This window comes from Microcaecilia unicolor, chromosome 7 (assembly GCF_901765095.1).
Source record: "Microcaecilia unicolor chromosome 7, aMicUni1.1, whole genome shotgun sequence".
NCBI classification, from domain to species: domain Eukaryota; kingdom Metazoa; phylum Chordata; class Amphibia; order Gymnophiona; family Siphonopidae; genus Microcaecilia; species Microcaecilia unicolor.
Window position 1 is genome coordinate 1,328,921 of NC_044037.1, and position 22,445 is coordinate 1,351,365.

A 22,445-nucleotide genomic window follows, 5' to 3' on the forward strand; every position below is an offset into this window, starting at 1 on the left:
AGAGCTCTGCCCTCCAGGACACAAAATTACCCACTGGACAAGAGAAGGAAAAAGAGGAGGAGGAATAGCAATAATCTATAAATCTCAATTCACGGTCACAACAACAGCAGAGTCTATTCTTTCCCAACTCAAAATAGCTTCAGTCAGAATCAACCACTCCAACCTACGTGATCACCTAAACCTAATCTTATTCTACAGACCCCCGGGCAATTGGCAAGACTCACAAACGCACTTTCTGGACTTTATATCAAACACCTGTGTCACCACCCAGAACCTTCTCATAGCAGGAGACATCAATCTTCACCTTGAAGATAATAACTCAAGCAATGTACGCGAATGCAAAGACTTCCTGCAACTTTGGGAATTCCACTGGCCAAACACACCACCCACCCATAACAAAGGACATACACTAGACATCATCACCCACAAATTCTCACCAGAACCAAATATCACACTAATAGACACAAAATGGACAGCCAGGCCATGGCCCGACCACTACAGTGCAAACCTTTCCCTCCACTGGAGAACAAAAAAGACGCAACAAAAACAACAAAATTATACTATGAGAAGCAAAATAGACCCGCTAACATTCTGGCAACAATTCTACACTGATGAATGGACAATATCTACAGACTCACCCCAATTTCTCCAAGATTGGGATAACAGATGCAGAATAACACTAGACAGTATAGCACCACTTCAAACCAGAACCTCACATAGAAAAAACTCAATACCATGGTTTAACAAAGAATTGAAAGAACTAAAAACACAATTCAGAAGATTAGAAAGAGCATGGAGCAAGAAAAAAGGCGAACATACACACAAAGACTGGAAACAACTACAAGGAAAATACAAATACACTATCAGACAAACTAAAAGGACCTATTACAAAACCAAAATAGGACCAAATTACAAGGATACACACAAACTCTTCTCACTCGTAAACAATCTTCTAAATACTACCAAGGTCACCTCCAACAATTCAGATACCCCATCAGCAACCAACCTTGCAAACTACTTCAATGAAAAAATCATAAAGCTCCGACTCATGTTACCCACTAACACAACAGATTACACAAATATCCTTGAATGTCTAGACCCAACACCCGGAGAATGCCCCGCAGATCGATCATGGACCGACTTTGACACGCTCTCATCAAAAGAAATCTCATATTGGCTCGGAAAATACACCAAATCGCAATGCAAATTAGACATCTGCCCTAACAGTCTAATAAGATCCGCACCCAAACAATTCAATACAGACCTCACGAACTACATAAATTACAGGCTTCAAAATGGACTCTTTCCCACGGATAAAGGAAACATCCTACTCACGCCATTACCGAAAGATGCTAAAAAAAGCACAATGGACCTAACCAACTATCGACCAGTAGCATCTATTCCACTCATGACCAAAATCGTGGAAGGCTGGAAGGCATAGTGACGAAACAACTTACTGAATACCTAAATAAACACTCAATTCTACACGAGTCCCAATCAGGATTTCGGAGGAATCACAGCACCGAAACTATACTAGTGTCCGCAATGAACTCATTAAAACAGGCAATTGTGACTGGTAACAACATCCTCCTCCTGCAATTCGACATGTCCAGCGCCTTTGACATGGTTAACCATGATATACTAATGCATATACTAGAATACTTCGGAGTAGGAGGCACAGTTCTCAAATGGTTCAAAGGATTCCTGACCACAAGATCATACCAAGTAAAAACGAACGCGGACAGATCACCCCCCCATGGATACCTGAGTGTGGAGTCCCCCAGGGATCCCCTCTCTCACCAACACTATTCAACCTAATGATGATACCTCTAGCCAAACTACTAACCAATCAAAACCTCAACCCCTACATTTATGCAGATGACGTCACAATTTACATCCCATTCAAACAAACATGATCTAAATGAAATCACCAACGAGATCAACCAAAGCCTCCAAATAATGCACACTTGGGCAGTTGCATTCCAGCTAAAACTTAACGCAGAAAAAACACAATGTCTTGTACTCACCTCACAACATAACACAAAAAACTTCACCACCATAATCACACCATACTGTTCCCTTCCTGTCTCACAAAACTTGAAAATTCTTGGAGGCACCATTGATTGAAACCTCACTCTTGATACCCACGTGAAAAACACGACGAAAAAGATGTTCTACACCATGTGGAAACTTAAGAGTAAAACCTTTCTTCCTGAGATACATTTTCCGTACCCTGGTACAGTCAATGATAATAAGACATCTGGACTACTGCAATGCACTGTACGCCGGGTGCATAGAACAGACAATCAAAAAACTCCAAACTGCCCAGAATACGGCTGCTAGACTCATATTTGGAAAAACTAAATATGAAAGCGCAAAACCCCTAAGAGAGAAACTCCACTGGCTCCCACTTAAGGAACGCATTGCGTTCAAGATCTGCACGATTGTACACAAAATCATTCATGCAGATGCCCCAATCTACATGCTAAACCTCTTGGACCTACCTCCCAGAAATGCCACAAGATCATCCCGCAAATTTCTCAACTTGCACTACCCCAGCTGCAAAGGACTTAAATACAAGCTGATGCATGCCACTACCTTCTCTTACATGAGCACGCAGTTATGGAATGTATTACCTACACACTTGAAAGCAATCAACGAAACAACTATCTTTCGAAAATCTCTGAAAACATTCTTCTTCAACAAGGCCTACAATTGAGAACATATAGCCTCACTAAGTCACCTCACCAATCCACTCAATTATGAACGCCCACCTTCTATAACTACCCTAATCACTCTCCTCCCTCTTCTGTCTTTCCTTCCTTGATTGCTACACATTACTAACTGTATCTGATATTCTGATATGACAATGTTAACAAATCTACGTAAGCCACATTGAGCCTGCAAATAGGTGGGGGAATGTGGGATACAAATGCAATAAAAATAAATAAGTTCATTAAGTGCTGTCTGAGTAGCCAACAGCTGTTCCCGTTCCCCCCCCCCCCCCGGTATGTAAAGATACTGCGCGTCGGCAGATTTCCCCCTGTTTCCGTTCAAGATGAAGAATGGCCCTATCTCGAGCCTTCCACCTAGCTGCACAGTAAGCTATGATGTATCCTCTCAACACAGGGTCAGACCTATGATTATCGTTGAAAGTTGTATACTATACCCATTTGCCCCTAATGTAATCTGAAAACTGGGGATTCGTATATAGATCAGTAGGAAATTTCCACAACGATGCTCGGCGAGCTCCCTCATTGGTACGAAATTGTAGCCACACCATGGCGTGATCAGACACCTCTATGGGACCTATATGTGCCTCAACTATCTCTGAGAAAAAGGACCTATCCACTAGCAAATAATCTTATCCTGGAGTGCGTCATGTGTGCTCTGGATAGGTGAGTATAGTCACGCTCAATAGGATGTAACAAACGCCAGACATCTACTAGGTCCAACACCTCACACAATAAAGACACTCCCTTGGTCCTGTCTGTTACCTGTTGGCGGGGATTACGAGATCTGTCCCATTCCGGATCCATTACACAATTGAATTCTCCCCCCCCCCCCCCCCCAAGCCTAGGATGAGGCGGAAAACGATGCAATTGTGCCATTAAGGCTGACGATCAACCGTCACATGAGCTATAATAAACCGGCCCTCCGGGTCGGAAAACACTTCCTGCGTTTTAACATGTAACGATTTATGAAAAAGAATAAGGACTCCAGCTTTCTTTGCTACCGCAGGGTCTTCTAGGTATGTACCCACCCACCATGTAAGAAGTTTTCTATGTTCCTCAGCACTCAAATGTGTTTCCTGAAGAAAAGCAATCTGTGCCTGATGTTTGTGCAGGGTGTGAAGGATCTTTCTCCTTTTGATAGTGGAAGAAGTACCCCAAGTCCATTTTAATAATGAATATAGTCTATGGACTTTTCCTTTAGGAAGCTATCCAAACTTTGAACATTTCAGAGGCAGATAGGGGTGATGATCCTACTGTAGCTAGGCTAGGCTGTTCTTTAGAGTGGAGTTGTCTCTGGTCCTGCTCCATCTATTATGTTAGGTACTAAGAGACCACCTGTATGTTGTCACAATATGATTTTCGACCTGTAGTTCAGGGTTTGGTTATTTCTCGCATTGATTTTTGCAATTCTTGTACTTGGGTTTGTTGAAATCCAAGATGCGCGCGTTGGAAATAATACAGAACGCTTCTTCCAGGTTATTGGTGGGTGTGTCTCGATATGATCATGTGTCTCCAATTCTCTGTTCCTTGCATTGGTTACCCATTGGTGGGTGTGTCTCGATATGATCATGTGTCTCCAATTCTCTGTTCCTTGCATTGGTTACCCATATATTCCAGAGTGCAGTACAAGGTTATATGTTTAATTCATCAGGCGTTGTGTTCCTCAGTATTAAAACGTGATTCAGGAGTATCAGCCATCCAGATCTTTGCAGTCTGAGAATGCAAAATTGTTTGCATGTGTTACAGAACATTCTTGGCTATATACCAATGTGTGGAAATCAACTTTTTCAATAACAGGACCTCAAATTTGGAATAGATTGCCAGGTTACTTGAGACTGTATAGTAGTTGGGTTCAATTTGTTAAATTATTGAAGACTTACCTATTTGAACATGCATGGAATTAATATTATTTGCTGGTCAGCTGGAATACTGTATTACTTTGTCTAACTATTTGATTGTGTATGTTGATTTTGTTACCAGCCTAATTGTAGGTGGGCTAGACATTTTTAAATAAATAAGATTATGCAGGAGCTTACTGCAGCTCAGTGGGAGACCTTTGATTCTAACCTCCGAGCGGCTCGTGCTATGTCCAAATTGTATCCCCTTTTGCTTTCTGATTTAGAGCAGTTTGCTCTACTTAGGGTGGATGCCCTTATTACGACAGCTACTAAACCTACCACTATCCCTGTTGAGGGCGGCACTGCATTAAAGGATATGCGTGACCACAAGCTTGAGGCTTCCTTGAAGCTTGCCTTTCAATTAGCTGCGTTAAATTTTCAGGCAGAAAGTTCTTCTTTTGTAGCCAGGGCTTCTTTATCATGGATTCAACAATTATCCATGTTGGACTCGCCTCCAGACTTTCTCCCTACCTTAGAGGCAGGGTTGTTCTATTTGTCAGATGCTCTTTATAATATTTTCTGAGCGTCAGCTAAGGGTGTGGCCGTGGCCGTTTCAGCTCAACGCTGGTTATGGTTGAGGCAATGGGCTACTGATGTGGCATCCAAATCTCGTCTGGCAAGGTTGCCCTTTCGGGGGAAACTACTCTGATCAGATTTGGAGAAGATTATTAAAGATCTGGGAGATTCCAAGGTTCATTGGCTACCTGAGGACAGCCTAAGCCTCATCTCGTTTTTGAGACGCGCACAAGTATAGACCAGGGAAGGCTAGTGCTTCCGCTCAAAAACCTTGCTTTCCTCAGACTTAGTCTTCCTTTTGAGGAGGCAAGAAGCCCTTTTCCGCTTCCTCAAGAACCTCTTCCCCTTCGAAGCCCTTGCAGTGATGGGGTCAAGGTTTACTCCTTGTACGTAGACATAAGTGGGTGTCTTTCCTGTGTAAGGAGCGGACCATAATTACTGCAGTACCTGAATAGTTATATGCAAACTGCCTCGAATCATGCTTCGAAAGAGGCGGTATATCAAATTTATAAATGTAAATCAATATTTCCTCTATCATTCTCCATGGCAACAGCCCATTCCTCTGGCAGAAAGGGTGGGCATGAGTCGATATTCCATCTTATTTTGTTGACTCAAAGAAGGAAGACTTTTCGCCTGGTTCTGGATTTCAAAGGGATGAACAAGCGAGTGCTGCACTTCCGCATGGAGACTCTTTGTTCTGTCATAGCCTTGGTCCAGCCAGGCGAGCTTCTCACCTCATTGAACCTCAAGGAGGCTTATTTTCATATCCCAATTTGGCCTCCTCACAGGAAACTTCTCTGGTTTGCGATCCTGGGAGATCATTTTCAATTCAAGGCCATGCCTTTTGTGGCCTCGCCATTGCACCTTATACATTTTCAAAAGTTATGGTGGTGGTGGCAGCCTTTCTTCTTGGGATTCTGTCTCTTCCCTTCCCTTCCCTCGGGCGTGGGATTTTGCTCAGGCTCTCAGTTCTATGGAGGCAACTTTGGATGTTCTGCCTTGGGCAAAGTTCCACTTGCGGCCTCTACAGTCGTCCCTGTTGAGCTAGTGATCTTCGGTCTCGGGCATTTACAACTAGCTGCTGCCATGGACACCTTAACCCAGTCGGAGTCTGACTTGGTGGCTTCTTCTTGTGCACACTCATGCAGGGTTGCCCTTACAGACTTCAGTTGGTGTGGTCTCACCTCTGATGCCAGCCTTTTCAGATGGGGAGCCTTTTATTGTACACTGCCTTGAGTGACTTCAAAAAGGTGATAAATAATCTCCACCACTGTGCACTAGGCTGCTGGTCGAGAGTGGAGGCTTTCTGGTCCATCAACAGATTGGAACTTTGAGCTGTCTGGAAAGCTCTACTAGTCTTTGCGCCTCTTCTTCACGGGAGGCTGGTGAGCATGGTCTCGGACAATGTCACAGTCATGTCTTACATTAACAGACAAGGAGGAGCAAAGACTGTATCGCTTGCCCAGGACACGTGTCTTCTTTTTCAGTGGATGGAATTGAACATTCTGATTTCAGCCGCCTGGCGAGTTTTTGAAACAAATTAAAGGATTCTGTCCGCGACTGAAGGCTCCCTTCTTTCTCCTGCCATCATCTATGGACTTGTCCTTTAGACGGTTTCCTAAAGGACAAGTCCATAAACCGCTACTAAATGGACTTAGGAAAAATCCACAATTCCAGGAATAACATGCATAGAATGTTTGTATGTTTGGGAAGCTTGCCAAGTGCCCTTGGCCTGGATTGGCCACTGTCGGGGACAGGATGCTGGGCTCGATGGACCCTTGGTCTTTTCCCAGTGTGGCATTACTTATGTACTTATGTACCACCCGTCTATTTTTTTCAGTTAGTGTACATAATGGCACTGCTAAGTTCTCCTTTAAAAACTTCACATTGGCAGTGCGCACAAAGAGCAACATGTGCTCCTTGGGGCGAACTCTTGGGGCAGTCTTGAAACATAGACATCGACGTGACTTCTCTGCTTTTGGCGGGTGTTTATTCTTTGTTTTTTGCTGGTTTTAATATGACTTTCTGCCCTGTGAGCTATGCAATTCCTACTCATATTGGTCATTGGTCGGCAGAATATTCTTCCAAGCTTATCACTAAACCATTTCATCGTCGTTTAGTTTATTGTCCTATTGTTAAGAAGGACCCTTCTAGTTCTTCAGTTCGTTTCAGGCTTCTAAACTGCCGGGCCCTTATGTTTGTAAAGGCAGCCTCTGGTATCACCAGGGCCTTGGTTTCCAAAAACGCCAACTTTGACAGTTTCAACATCGTTCTCCTGTTAGTTTAACTAACTTTCTAACAGAATTAAAAACTTACAACAGGCATATAAAGTTAGCTAAATGACTGTACTTCACCAGGAAGCTAGCAACTTCATGTCCTGCTACAACTTTGTTCCAGTTTATTATTTCTAATATTGCCTCAACATCTTCTAAGGCTCCCTTACTACATCCCGATGCAATGGCATCTTCTTTCCCATCAAAAATGAATAAACACATAGTCCCGTTATAGTATCTTCTCCAATTTCGCCTTTGTCAAGAAGTCGTCATGATACTAATATCAGTCAGGGGGCCACATGGTCTATTTTTTTCTTTGGGGAAGGCTCTCCACAGAGTGGATGAACACAAAATCCCACGAGGTGCAAATACAGAAAAACAAAGTGGGAAGTGGAGCAGTGACTTCAGGACTTCGAGACTATGGTGGTATGAAAGAGAATAAACTTTATTGTAGACTCGACACAGTACTGTGTTTCGGCCACAGGCCTGCCTCAGGAGTCTAAAACAATAAGAAAACGTAAAATAATCATGACATAAATGCACAAAAAATATGACATAGATAAAATTTGTGGGAACAAATCTGTATGCAGTTATCGATTACATAAACAGTAATCATAAAATCTCCAAACACTTGATTCATGTACATTTATATATAAGAAACTTACATCAAATAAAACAAAAATGCTTATAAAATTCTCAAAAATCATGTTTCAAATAAAACAAAAATGCTTATAAAATTCTAAAAAAACATGTTTCATATGCAACAATATAAGGTATATGTAAAACATCCGTAAAGAATATATTATTTAAAATTTAAAATATTATTTAAACTTTAAAATTGACATATTATTCATAATAGAGAGAATCATAAATAAAACTATCATAATACAATCTTTGTAAATTTATACTTACATGTGAAATTGTGTTTAAATTAAAAGTTTGTATTTGAAAATAAATATTTGAATTGGAAAATACTATCTGAACAGGACCTTTCATGCCCTCTAAGGGAGACTCAAGGAAAGTAAATTTATGAAATACATCGAAAAAACAGTAAATTTATGAAGTACATCGAAAAAACAGTGAAAAGAATATATATATTTTTTACCCTATTAGTGGAATGAAATAATAGTAATGAAAAGGATAATAATAAAACAATCGTCAATCAAGAGTAGATATAATATATATATAATATAAAAAATAATAAAAAAATGTGATAAAGTGTAAATCATTAGTTATACAATAGGTCGTGGTATTTGTATTGAAAAATTCCATATGTCATTATATGACCAAAAAAGGATATATTATGCATTAGTCATATAACGATTAAAAACTTTTTTTCCCGAGAGAGGTATTTCGTCACCAAATACAGTCCATCGTTTTATGTCATCTGGATTATTGTACCGAGTATACGCAGGATGTGAAGAGCAACTAATTAAGAAACTGCAGACGGCCGAAAACACAGCAGCTAGATTAATTATGGAAAATCCAAATTTGAAAGTGCCAAGTCCCTCCAAGAGAAATTACATTGGCTTCCTGTCAAGGATCGAATCACCTTTAAAATCTGCTCCCTAGTTCACAAAATTTTATATGGTAAAGTCCCTGGCTACATGATTAATCTAATCACCCTACCGCCCAGGAATGCATTAAGACTATCCCGTTCATACCTAAACCTTCATTACCCAAATTGCACCGGACTTATGTACAAATCCACATATGCTTCATCCTTCTCTTTCATCAGCTCACAACTATGGAATTCTTTGCCAAAAACTATAAAAACCATCCACAACCATCTACATTTCAGGAAATCACTCAAAACCATGCTATTTGGACAAGCATATCCCAAGGACTCAGCAAGTGTCTCCTTTGCTTGATACACATCAATCTAGTGACAATCTTGGACACATCCACCCTTCCCTCCACTCCCCTGGTTTCCCTGCTACTTCCATCCCTTCCCCATCCTCCCCATTATTTCTTATGTAGGTTTTCTGTTGTATTAGCTTAATCTTACTGCACTGGCGTCTGCCTCTGCGGTGCGCTGTAAGCCACATTGAGCCTGGCGCTGTTGGGAAAATGTGGGGTATAAATGAGATAATATTTATTTATTTATTTATTGTATTTGTATCCCACATTTTCCCACTTCTTTGCAGGCTCAATGTGGCTTACAATGTATCGTTCTTGGTGGTAATAGATTAGAACGTAATCACTTATTGTTACATAGAGATGTGGAATAACATATTAGAAGTTTAAAGCAAACAAGCAGATATTATAAAAGTATTTGCTTATTGTTAAAATAGAGCTTTTGAGTTATATATAGTAGAAGGTTAAAGCAAGCAGATATTATAAAAATAGTTCTGAATAAAGGCGTGGGAGATGTATACATTTCTATTTGTTATTCTGTGTGGTATGCCTTTTTAAAAAGATGAGTCTTCAGTGATGTTCGAAAGATTGTTAGTTCGTAGATCCTTCTCAAGTTATGCGGCAGTGCGTTCCATGGCTTGGCACTCTAGTAATTGAAGTTTGCTGCATGCGTAAGTTTGTATTTTAGACCTTTGCAGCTTGGGAGATGAAGATTGAGGAATGTGCGGGCTGATCTTTTGGCGTTCCTTGTCGGTAAGTGTATCAAGTCTGACATATAGGCTGGGGCGTCTCCATGGATGATTTTATGAACTAGTGTACAAATCTTGACCGTGATGCGTTCTTTGAGTGGGAGCCAGCATGACATCATAAACAAAAAAACAAAAAATACATTAGAAAAAATAAATGAGAACAAAATGAAAAAGGATAAAAATGAAATATGAAAAGAAGAGAAAAAAAATCAAATTTTAAATCAAATTAACAATAAAAATATGTTGAACAATTGTTTTGAAAAATAAATTAAAAAAATAAAATAATTAAGTATTCTTCTAATAGTGATGAAGTGATTATTGAACCACATCGTGTGCCTTAAGTTATAATTTGCACTAAGAAGAAATCAATAAATGATTAACCAACCTTGAGCGGTGTAAAAAAGTTTTGAATTACTGGTTCGTCTTGAACACTACCGGATGGTCTAGGACAAAATAGGGAAATAAAACTTGTGAGTAAAAGGAATGCTTTGTTTGTTATTGTCATGCATGAACAGGGAATGATTGGTCAATCCTGATGAAGGTATCGGAACATATCGTGCTGTTGAAAATGCGGCGAGGAAAAAGAAGTAGAAAAACATCCAGGGAACTCAGGCTATGTTGGGACAAAAAAGCATAGCGATATAGGATAGAGAATATCCTACTACATGAATATAGGTGAAATTATCTAGCATAATGAACACAATTGAAAATATAGGTATGCTATCTTTGTAACATATCCGACCTGACATACAAACCATATTGACTGTATGTATCTACATACCTTGAAACGAAAAGTAGGAATTTCATGCTAATGGGGTATTTATTGAATTGTGTTGTACATTGCATATGAAAGATAACAGTACTTTGAAAAAATATTTCTCAAAAAAGGAAAATCTGCATAAGTATCATAGGTAACTTCACCTTATAGATGACTTACACGATTATCAGACTAACGTTGAGCAGGTGGAAATGCCTATGCTTACAGAAGGATAAAATGATTGTTTGCTAAATGTATAATTAAATACTTTAGCCATATTCAATTTTAAATGATTTTCTCTTAACCAACAGTTAATTGTACTCAAATACAAACATTATTAAGAACAACTGTATGTCAGCATATATTCTATATTGTAATCCAGTGCCAGCTAATAATTTACATGAAGTACGTAAATAAATGTTAAATAAAGTGGCTGATAATGCAGATTCTTGAGGAACACCACTGTCAACCTCAAAAAAACTAGACCACTATTGGTTTACAACTCCACAAAATTTTCTATTGGACATAAAGGATGCAAACTACTGAAAACAGTACCACTAATGCCAATCTCTCTCAATCTGTGCAAAAGAATATGTATCGAAAGCTGCAGAGATATCAAGGGACACCAAAATAGAATGCATCCCTTTATCAAATCAGCATTTATATACCACTAATATCTCCTGATCAGTGCTATTTACATGAGTTATATCGTATTAGAAAGATAGGATTGAGGAGAGAGCGCAGGTCTATAAGTAGATCAAGGAGAAACAGAAGTGGAAAGGGCAATTTTATAGGTAGAACATAAGGCACAGGTAAGCTGGTCATTTTGTTTCATTCGGGAAGAGATAAGATTTTAACTTTTTTCTGAAGCTGAGGTGGTAGTTATCTGTTTTTATGGGGACAGGGATGCAGTTCCAAAGGAAAGGGCCTGATACTGGGAAGAGCGAGTCGAAAATCTGTCGGAATTGGATGTTTTTGCAGGGCGGAGATGAAAGTAACAGGCATTTTTTGTAAGTGTATCCGAAGAGGTCATGTAGAACGATGAGATTTGGATCAGCAATCCGGACGTGGTACCAGCAGCGTAGCTATGGGTTGGGCCTGGGTGGGCACAGGCCCACCCATTCTTGGCTCAGGCCCACCTAGTGGCAGCATCTCACATCAACATCTTGCCTCCTCTGTTGTGTCCCGGCATCTGCCCGCCCATTGCTGAATTCAGTCCCTCCATGGTGTACCTTACAGGTATCCCTGGCTCATGCAGTGATTCATTATTGCTGCCTGTGCCGGCCCTGCATGCTTTTATCACTTCCTGTCTGGCAGGACCTGGCTGATGGAAGCCTGCGGATCCGGCACAGGCAGCAATAATTGAATCACTGCAGGTGTTGGGGACGCCTATAAGGTACACCAGGGAGGGACGGGGTTCAGCAACGGGCGGTCAGATATACAAGAACTACACGCAACCAGAAACAGTACAGGCAGAGCTTGAAAACAAAGCTAACTGAAAAGTAGTCCTTTCAGGTACAAACAGAAACCACTCACACAGGGAAACAGAACAGCCTTAACTGGAGAAATAATCCATTCAGGTTCAAACCAGAACCATACACACAGGGCTTGGAACAGGGCTTTGCATGAGAGCAAAGCTAACAGGAAGGTAATCCATACAGGTTCATACCAGAACCACACACAGAGGGCTCAGCTAACAAGAAGACCAGTTCCCTCAGAATCAAACAACAAGAAAAGAGAAAATAGACCTGTTGCAAAGGCAATGCAGGAAAGCTCTCCGGGTCCTTATAATGGAGTAGGCTGATGATATCACAATGAAGCAGAAGAAGGGAGACCAAAGCGAGGCTTGGCTCACAGGAAGAACAGCTAGATACAGAGAAACAGTAGGTCTGGACATAAGGGCATGGCCACAACTGTAACAGTACCCTGTGTATTTCCCTGTCCCTAGAGGACTCACAATCTAAGCTTGTGCCTGAGGCAATGGAGGGTTAAGTAACTTGACCAAGATCACAAAGAGCTGCAGTGGGATTTGAACTGGCCACCACTGGACATCAAGCCCAGTGCTCTAACCACCAAGCCACTCCTCCAGTGGTAAAATCCAGTTGAAAGTGGTCGGACCAGTGGGAAAGGAGATGAGGAGATCTAAAATGTGGTTGTTCTCATGGGTTGCTCCTTCAGAAAACAAAGTTACGTCACTTGTTTGTAGGAATGATTTGAAGTTAATATACATTGATGTTTGCTGTGTTTTTGAGATAGGATAAGTACATAAGTATTGCCACACTGGGTCAGACCAAAGGTCCATCCGAGCCTGATGTGTTACTACTCCAGTGATTTGCTGCACCTCCTTTTGCTCGTTGAAGAGAAGGAATTGTGTATTCCTCAGTGCTTTATCTCCCAGTGTGTTAACCACCAAACACTTGAATATACCTTTGGAAGAAGGAAGACTCCTGAAGAAGGTGCTACGGTGCCGAAACACGGCTGTGTTGAGTCAACCATTTGCAATTAATATCATTGTGTTATTAAAATATACGTCTCTCCCATTGTTTGGATAGAGCCTATTTTCCCCACCCCTCCTTTGTTTTATCCCAGATCAGTGGATTTTCCCAAGTCAATTTAATAATGGTCTATGGATTTTTCCTTTAGGAAGCCGTCCAGACCCTTTTTAGACCCCGCTAAGCTAACCAGAGTTTTGTTAAACGTTGAGTAAAGAAAAGATTTTTCAGATTCGTATTAAATGTACTACTTTGTAGCTTCATCACATGCCCCCTAGTCCTAGTATTTTTGGAAAGAGTAAACAAACGATTCACAGCTGCCTGTTCCACTCCACTCATTATTTTATAGCCCTAGACGCTTTCCTTTCCACATAGGGAAATCGTCCTGTCCCCTTTATCATTTTTGTTGCCCTTCTCTGTACCTTTTCTAATTCCATTATATTCAAAGTATTGGGACATGATGGAGGAGATGATTTCTAAGATTTGGTGTTCAGACTTGGACCAGGAGCCCGGCGGACAATATAGGAGAAGACCTATGTGGCCTGGGTCACTTGAATCATCACTTAGGTTGCATAGCATGTATTCTAGGTCGGGGGAGTCCTGTGAGCTGACTATGAGATTGTAGAAAGCGCTTCTAGATAAGAGCAAGCCCTCCTCACTTCTTTCCTTGTCTTGCTGAATTTAGTATGTCATAGCCTTGGGGGGGGGGGGGGGGGAGTTATAAATGGGGTATGATTTGGCTACCTACATCTGAGAGCCTTGTTTCAGAGATAAACAGTAAGTCCAAGGATTCAAGGAGGTCGTAGATTATCATGATCTTGCTCCTCACTAATCTGGCATTGATGTAGATGGCAGGGACCGGGGTAAGGTGATGTTTGTGGTGTAGTGTTGGGATGTGTTTGGGTAGAGTTAATAGAGAGCGGGGTCATGGCCTGTGGGGGGGGGGGGGGCATGGGAGATGGATTTTCTGTCCTTGGGTTTGCTGGAACATGTTCTGGTGATAAGTGTGTTTGAATCTTGTCCAATGGAGACTGTGTGGTCTGGGTGGTAATTACAATAGAGAGAGGTTGTTTTTTTTAACCCTGGGTTTCCTGAGTGTACTGTACACTACCAGGATGTGGTGGGAGTCCGCCAGTTGCAGGTTGGTTCCGATTGAGCTCAGGAGGATTAGGCACATAACTAAAAGCCACTGCATGGTGATGGGATTAGAGAACTAAAAAAGAGAAGGGGCAGTTGAGTAAAGGCTATGGGTGTGCAGATAGCCTTAGGTTGACCACACCAGTTGCCCATAAAGTGTACACTAAGGTGCCATGCCCCTTAGGCGGCGTGCCTCAGAGTGGCACTTCTTTTCAAGGTTTTCTTCCTGGCACTGTAGATGGCATCAGCACAGTGGACAGGATTAGGAATGCTCAGCTGGGCAAGATCAAGGGCTGGATGGATGATGGTGATCTGATGCATGAGCCTCAGAATGGCGCTGTACGAATAATATCTAACATTGAAATTACAATGTCTCAGTATTATGTTGTGCCCTGAATCCAAATTGATAACCATCTAAAAACCTGTTGAGTCTCCAAAAAATCATTTAATTGATGATCTAATACAGCCTTTTCAATTAACTTGCCAACAACAAAAAAGATAAAACCAAAATAGTCTATAGTTCCCAACAGAAGAAGGGTCCAATTTAGCATTTTTCAGCAGCGGCCGAACTGCAGGTTTTTTTTTTTTGCGTAAAGTAGTGTGGTAGCCATGATAGTGCACTTTTAAAGGTAATAAATAGAAATAAAACAGAGAAAATAAGATTATTTTTTTTATTGGACTAACAAAACATTTTTTTGATTAACTTTCAAACGTAACTCTTCTTCAGATCTGAAGAAGGGTTACCTTTTGAAAGTTAATAAAAAAATGTATTGTTAGTCCAATTAAAAAATCATCTTATTTTCTCTGTTTTGTTTTATTTCTGTTTACTACATTTTGGGAAACACTGTCCTAGTCCTAGCACTTTTAAACTTGGACTTACTGTTTATCTCTGAAACAAGGCTCACAGAGTAGGTAGCCGAATCCTACCCCACTTATACCCCCCTCCCAAGGCTATGATGTACTAAACTCACCAAGACAAGGAAATAATTTTTAGATTGTAAGCTCTATTGAGCAAGGACTGTCTGTATCAGGTGTTCAGCACTGCATGCGTCTGGTAGCGCTAATAATAATAAAGTGAGGAGGGCTTGCTGTTATCTACAAGCGCTTTCTGCAGTCTCCTAGTCAGCTCACAAGCCTCCCCCGACCTAGAATACATGGCCTGTGCTGGTATCTCTGCTTTTTAACATGTATTTATAAATGATCTAGAGATGGGAGTAACTAATGAGGTAATTACATTTGCTGATGACACAAAGTTATTCAAAGTTGTTAAATCACAAGAGGATTGTGAAAAATTACAAGAGGACCTTACGAGACTGGGAGACTGGGCATCTAAATGGCAGATGATGTTTAATGTGAGCAAGTGCAAAGTGATGCATCTGGGAAAGAGGAACCTGAATTATAGTTACGTAATGCAAGATTCCACATTAGGAGTCACTGACCGGGAAAGGGATCTAGGCGTCATCGTTGATGATATGTTGAAACTCAGCTGCCGCAGAACACTGAGCACAAAGAAAGCAAATAGAATGTTAGGTATTATTAGGAATGGAAAACAAAGATGAGGACTTTTATAATGCCTTTGTATCGCACCATGGTGTGACCACACCTCGAATATTGTATTCAATTCTGGTCACTGCATCTCAAAAAAGATTTAGTGGAATTACAAAAGGTACAGAGAAGGGCGATGAAAATGATAGAGGATGGGACAACTTCCCTATGAGGAAAGACTAAAGCGGCTAGGGCTCTTCAGCCTGGAGAAAAGACGGCTGAGGGGAGATTTGATAGAGATCTATAAAATAATGAGTGGAGTGGAACGGGTAGATGTGAATTGCTTGTTTACTCTTTCCAAAAATACTAGGACTAAGGGGCACGTGATGAAGCTACAAAATAGTAAATTAAAACAAATCCGAGAAAATAGTTCTTCATTCAGTGTGTAATTAAACTCTGGAATTCGTTGCCAGAGAATGTGGTAAAAGCAGTTAGCGGGGTTTAGAAAATGTTTGGATGGCTTCCTAAAGGAAAAGTCCATAGACCATTATTAAAATGGACTTGGGGAAAATCCACTTTTTATTTCTAGGGTAAGCAGCATAAAATGTATTGTACTTTTTGGGGATCTTGCCAGGTACTTGTGATGTGGATTGGCCACTGTTGGAAGCAGGATGCTGGGTTTGATGGACCTTCAGTCTGTCCCACTATGAAAATACTTATGTACTTATGACTTTTCCCTATTTACTGCATTCTTGATTTTGTAGACCTCTGTTATGTCATCTACTCTTCAAGCTGAAGAGCCCTAACCTTTGTAGATTTCCTTCATGGGAAGGCTCTTCATCCCCTTTATTGTTTTGGTTGCCCTTCTTTGAACCTTTTCAGATAGGGCAAAACTGGAAAAGGTATGGACAAGGGCCTTAAAAGTAGTAAATGGAATGGCTTCCCTGTGAAGAAAGGCAGATCAAGTTAGCTCAGAAAAGAGATGACTGAGGAAATATGGTAGAATCGTGAGTGGGGTGGAAGAGACTGAGGCATACCATTGATTCTTGTTCTGCCATTCATGGGAGGCTTGCCACTCTATACTTCCCCTTCACAATTCTTCCACAGACATACATACATAAAGTTGGTTCTCGTTCTGCCGTTCATGGGAGACTTGCCATTCTATACTTCCCCTTCACACTTCTTCCACTGACAGACATACATACTGTTGGTTCTCGTTCTACCGTTCATGGGAGACTTGCCACTCTATGCTTTACTACTACTATTACTACTTAACATTTCTAGAGCGCTACTAGGGTTACGCAGCGCTGTACAGTTTAACAAGACAGTCCCTGCTCAAAAGAGCTTACAATCTAATAGGCAAAATGTCAAGTGTCAAGTGGGGGCAGTGTAGATTTCCTGAATAGAGGTATGGTGGTTAGGTGCCGAAGGCGACATTGAAGAGGTGGACTTTGAGCAAGGCTTTGAAGATGGGCAGGGAGGGGGCCTGGCGTATGGGCTCAGGGAGTTTATTCCAGGCATGGGGTGAGGCGAGGCAGAAAGGGCGGAGCCTGGAGTTGGAGGTGGTGGAGAAGGGTACTGAAAGGAGGGATTTGCCTTGAGAGCGGAGGTTACGGGTAGGAACGTAAGGGGAGATGAGGGTAGAGAGGTAAGGAGGGGCTGCAGATCGAGTGCATTTGTAGGTTAATAGGAGAAGCTTGAACTGTATGCGGTACCTGATCGGAAGCCAGTGAAGTGACTTGAGGAGAGGGGTGATATGAGTATAACGGTCGAGGCGGAAGATAAGACGTACAGTAGAGTTCTGAACGGTCTGAAGGGGGGATAGATGGCAAAGTGGAAGGCCAGTGAGGAGTAGGTTGCAGTAGTCAAGGAGAGAGGTAATGAGAGAGTGGATGAGAGTTCGGGTGGTGTTTCCCTTCAATCTTCTGCGCTGCGCTGACAGACATACATACCGTTGGGTCTCGTTCTACCGTTCATGGGAGACTTGCCACTCTATACTTCCCCTTCACACTTCTTCCATTGACAGACATACATTTTGAGGTGCACGACTGCATTTTTTTCATGGCTTTTGGTCATACTCAGCAGCTCTTTGAATGTATTAGGAATGTTGGGGCGGGGGGAGAGAAGAAAAGGCTGGGAGGACATAGAGTTTTGAGGAGGGAGTGGTGAAAATCAGGTAAATTTGTGTGAAGAAATGCCTGGTGGGAGCGTGTAAGTGATTGGTCTTTAGTTTTTGTCTTGCTCTTTTGCCAGGTCTGCTATTAAGAGAAGCAGACACTGAGTCTGGGAAACTTGTCTGGGTCTGTGAGCTGCTGGCTCATGATTTTACATTTTTTTCTCTTTTATTATTTCTAAATAAGAGTGCAGTTGTTTTTGTTGTGATCGTAGTTTTAAAAGTCTTTGCAGATTTCTCTTCAGTTGTCTGCATATAGCTCTCTTGTATGATAATAAGATGAAGGTCTGCTCTATGTTGTATTCATAGTTTTGCACACATAAGTGGGGGTTGGAGGGTGGGGAACTGATCAGCTCAACAGTGCCCAGTTTGTTTTCTTTTGCTTAACTTTGTAACACATACTCACTTATCCTGGGGATAAATGAGAACAAAACCATTATCTAAAGCATGATGCTGTACTTCTGCTTTCAAGTAACTTTTTTTATTTGTGCAGGCTGTTAACAACTGCTCCACAGTTTACACTGTATGCTGGGAAGTAATTTGCCCTTTATCTGTTAAAAAAAAAAAAAAAAAAGCTACTTTATATTTTGAACTTCTTTAAAAAGACCTCCATAGGTTCTCAACTCTCTGGGAGCAGCAATATTACACAGTCATTAATCTCTTGCTTATGGAATTTGATTTGTTCATATTGTCTGTGGTTGCACCAAACTTTACAACCCACATGTGCTAAAGGTTCCTTTCTGACTGTCTGTGGAGGATGTACTTCCCTCTGTGAGCTAATTTGTGACACTTTTTGTGAACATGGCTGTTGCTAGAGTTTCATTGGAAGCTGCTGATCAGGGATCAGTGCTGAGGAGTTGCCAGAGACAGCGGGAGATGGTTGAACTTCATGGGATTTAATTTCCCTAACATGCTTTATTCATGTTATTACTGGCCATGGGTCCTGTGGAAACATTGCACAATAGACAGTGAGCAAGGTTTTTTCAAGGACAAATAGAAAATCTAGAAGCCATTTAGACAGCTCCTTTGACATACTGAGGCACAAGGTGAAAAGTTGATCTGATGTCCTCCTATCTCTTGAATTTAAACTTTTAAATTTTGTGTTCTCATGTTATAGACTGGGTGTGACACGATAGTGATTTGCATTTCTTTTCATTTAAAGCCAGTGTACAAGAGTTAATGGAGTCTTGTATCTTTCTTGTTTCACCTCCTTGATGTAGTGTCTTCCTCAATGGATTCCAGTGACTTCTTTGACCCTCTTGCCCTCACTGACAAGCCTTTAAGTGGTGACCTTCCCTCAGACATGCAGCTTGGTGAAGACCTTTTGGGTTCTGGTGCAACTTCTCCAACACTTGTCCAGCCTCTAGAACCTGGAGTAACGGAATGGGAGCAGCCAAAGCATCTGGTTGCAGATCCTGCATTGACAGTCTCAAGGAAACCACGCATGCTGGGTATTCTTGAGAAACCCAAAGTCATGGATGCTGTAGAGACTCTAGGTAAGCCAGAAAGTTTAGGGATCCAGAACAAGACACGCTCTTCTAAAGTCGTAGATAAACAGAGTGGCAGCTGTGTGCCCGATTCTCCACATAGAGAAAACATGGGAGATGCAGTTTGTACAGAAGGAGTGGCCAGGATGAAAACAGACTCTGAATATGGCCAAGAACATCATGATAGCACCCCTTCTGTTGCTTATCCTGAGATGAAGGACAGGTCTTGTCCATTAATTACTGGCATGGCTGAATATAGCAGCACTTTGCCAGATGAAAAGGAGGCCCTAGCACCTCCAGGAAAGCCAGCAGATCCACCACAGCCAAGTCTGACCACAGAAAGGAAAACAAGGTTGAGGACTTCATTAGGAACGGTTTCTTCTTCCCTCAGGGGAAAACCATCAACAGTCCAGCTGGAGGACAAAGTGGCAGCAACTGATGTTAATACAGCACCACACCTGGAGCAACGCACACATATCAAAGCAGAACGAGGATTGGATAATGGAGAGGTGGCTCCCCAAAATGAAACAAATGAACCTAAATTGAGAAATTCTTCAGTAAAATCATGTGCAGGTGAGTGTATTAACCTAATCTGATATAATTCTATACTTTCTCTTCTGTGATCTTACCCACTTTTTTCCCTGCCTGGCTGTTGTGTCTTTCTTTAAGACAGACTGGCTACTTCCTATCTTGGCTCCATCACCAAAACAGAGCATCCAAGTTTTCTCTCTGATTCTCTTACCTTGGCACTTGTGACTTCAGTGAAAAGGTTTGCTCAGCAGATGTATCATATTCAGAAGCATATAGTATAAAATACTAGTAAAAAAGGCCCGTTTCTGGCTGAAATGAAACGGGCGCTAGCAAGGTTTTTGGCAGAGTGTGTATGTTTGAGAGAGTGTCGGTGACAGTGACTGTGTGTGAGAGATAGAGAGTGAATGTGCAAGTGTGTGTGAGAGACAGTGAGAGTGGGTGCAAGTGTGTCTGTGAGAGAGTGTGTTTATGTGAGAATGAGTGTGTGCAAGTGCGTGTGTGAGACAGTGAGTGTCCTCTGCTCTCCCCCCTCTCAGGTCTGAGGACCCCTCTTCCCCCCCCTCTCTGTGGTGTGAGGACCCCCGCTCTCTGTGCTCTGAGGACCCCCCGTCTGTGGTCTGAGGACCCCCCGTCCCCCCCCTGCCTGTGGTGTTAGGGACCCCTCTTCCCCCCTGTGTGGTGTTAGGGTCCCCCCTTCCCCCCTCTCTGGTGTTAAGGACCCCCCCTTCCCCCCTGTCTGGTGTTAGGGTTGTTGCTTTTTTACTTTGAGTTTCTGGCAGGGGGTTAAAATAGTTTTTGGTGTGGGCACGCGATTTGCAAGCCCCTCCCCCCCTTGGCGATATCACCCTCCCCCTCTGCGCATAATGAACCCCTCCCCCCTGCCCACATGAACCCCCTCGCCACCCGCAAATACTAACTGTGTCCGGCCGCTGCTGCTTCTCCTGTTCAGCAGCAGCAGCCGGTACATAAAGAAAAAGTTTTTAAAAAGTTGTTAAAAGTAAAACGCACCTCCGTAGACAGCCATCTCACATTGGCTGTCATCTCTGCAGCCGCTCCTCCTCTCCCCTCTGATGTCGCTGCAGTCCTCCGGGGTCTTCTCCAGGGGCAGTGACGTAAGGGGAGAGGAGGAGCGGCTGCAGAGATGTCAGCCAATGTGAGATGGCTGTCTTCTGAGGTGTGTTTTAGTTTTTAGATCTTTTTTTTGTTTTTTCTTTAAGTACCAGCTGCTGCTGCTGAAGAGGATAAGCAGCAGTGGCCGGATAGAGTTAGTATTTGCGGCTGCGGGTGGCGAGGCGGGTGATGTGGCCGAGGGGGGGTGGGGGGTAGGCGCTTTGTGATGAGCCGTTGTGGTAGGGCTTGTGTGATGCGCCGGGGGGGGGGTGGGTGGGAACAGTTAGAGGTGTGTCGTAGGCAGGGGGAGAAGTAGGGAGGGGCTTCTGTGATGCGCGGGGGGGGGGGGTGGTGGGGACAGTTGGAGGTGTGTCGTAGGCAGGGGGAGAAGTACTCCTACTCCTCCCCCTGCCTGGGTCGTTGTTTGCTGCTCCTCCCCCTGCCATTGTACACTCGTCGCAGCCGATTCGCTGCTCCCTGCTTTGCGGCTCCTCCCCTCTCCCTGACGTCACTATTATCTACTCCATCCATCTACCTCTGGCCGGAAACCATGCTTCCAGGCAGCCTCAGAACGTTGGAGGTGAGAATTATTATATAGGAAAAGTTTAGACATAGAGAAGATGATGACAGATAAAAACCATATGTCCTATCCAGTCCTCATCCATATTGCCTACTAATATGGATGAGGAGGTCTTTAGAGATTTCTCAGTACTTGTCCCATGGTTTCTTGAATTCTCCACCTCTACTGGGAGGCTGTTCTATAAAGAAGCATTTCCTTAAAGTAGTCATTAGCCTATTGCCTTTCACCTTCATCCTACTTTCCTTTTGTTGAGGCCCCCCTCCTCTGCATTTATGCCACAAAGGTGTTAAAGTGTCTCTATCATATCTTACATAGTAACGTAGAGAGACATTTTCGAAAGGACATCCAAATCACAATAGGGATGTCCACAACAGAACATCCCAAACGGACGTCCATTTCACATATACTGTATTTTCAAATAGGTTGTACGTTGGGTGAAGCGACTGTTCACGCTATCCAAAAATACTAGGACTAGAGGGCATGAGTTGAAGCTACAGTGTGGTAAATTTAAAACGAATCGGAGAAAATTTTTCTTCACCCAACGTGTAATTAGACTCTGGAATTCATTGCCGGAGAACGTGGTACGGGCGGTTAGCTTGACGGAGTTTAAAAAGGGGTTAGATAGATTCCTAAAGGACAAGTCCATAGACCGCTATTAAATGGAC

General features: G+C 42.3%; 1 protein-coding gene across 1 annotated transcript in view; it reads left to right on the forward strand.

Annotated features, from left to right (window-relative positions):
* ZMYM3 (zinc finger MYM-type containing 3) overlaps window positions 1-22,445 on the forward strand; it is a 271,782-nt gene that overhangs the window by 33,174 nt on the left and 216,163 nt on the right. The window contains 1 exon segment of the mRNA XM_030209787.1: window positions 19,293-20,132. Within this exon segment, the coding sequence (XP_030065647.1) occupies window positions 19,293-20,132 (840 nt within the window).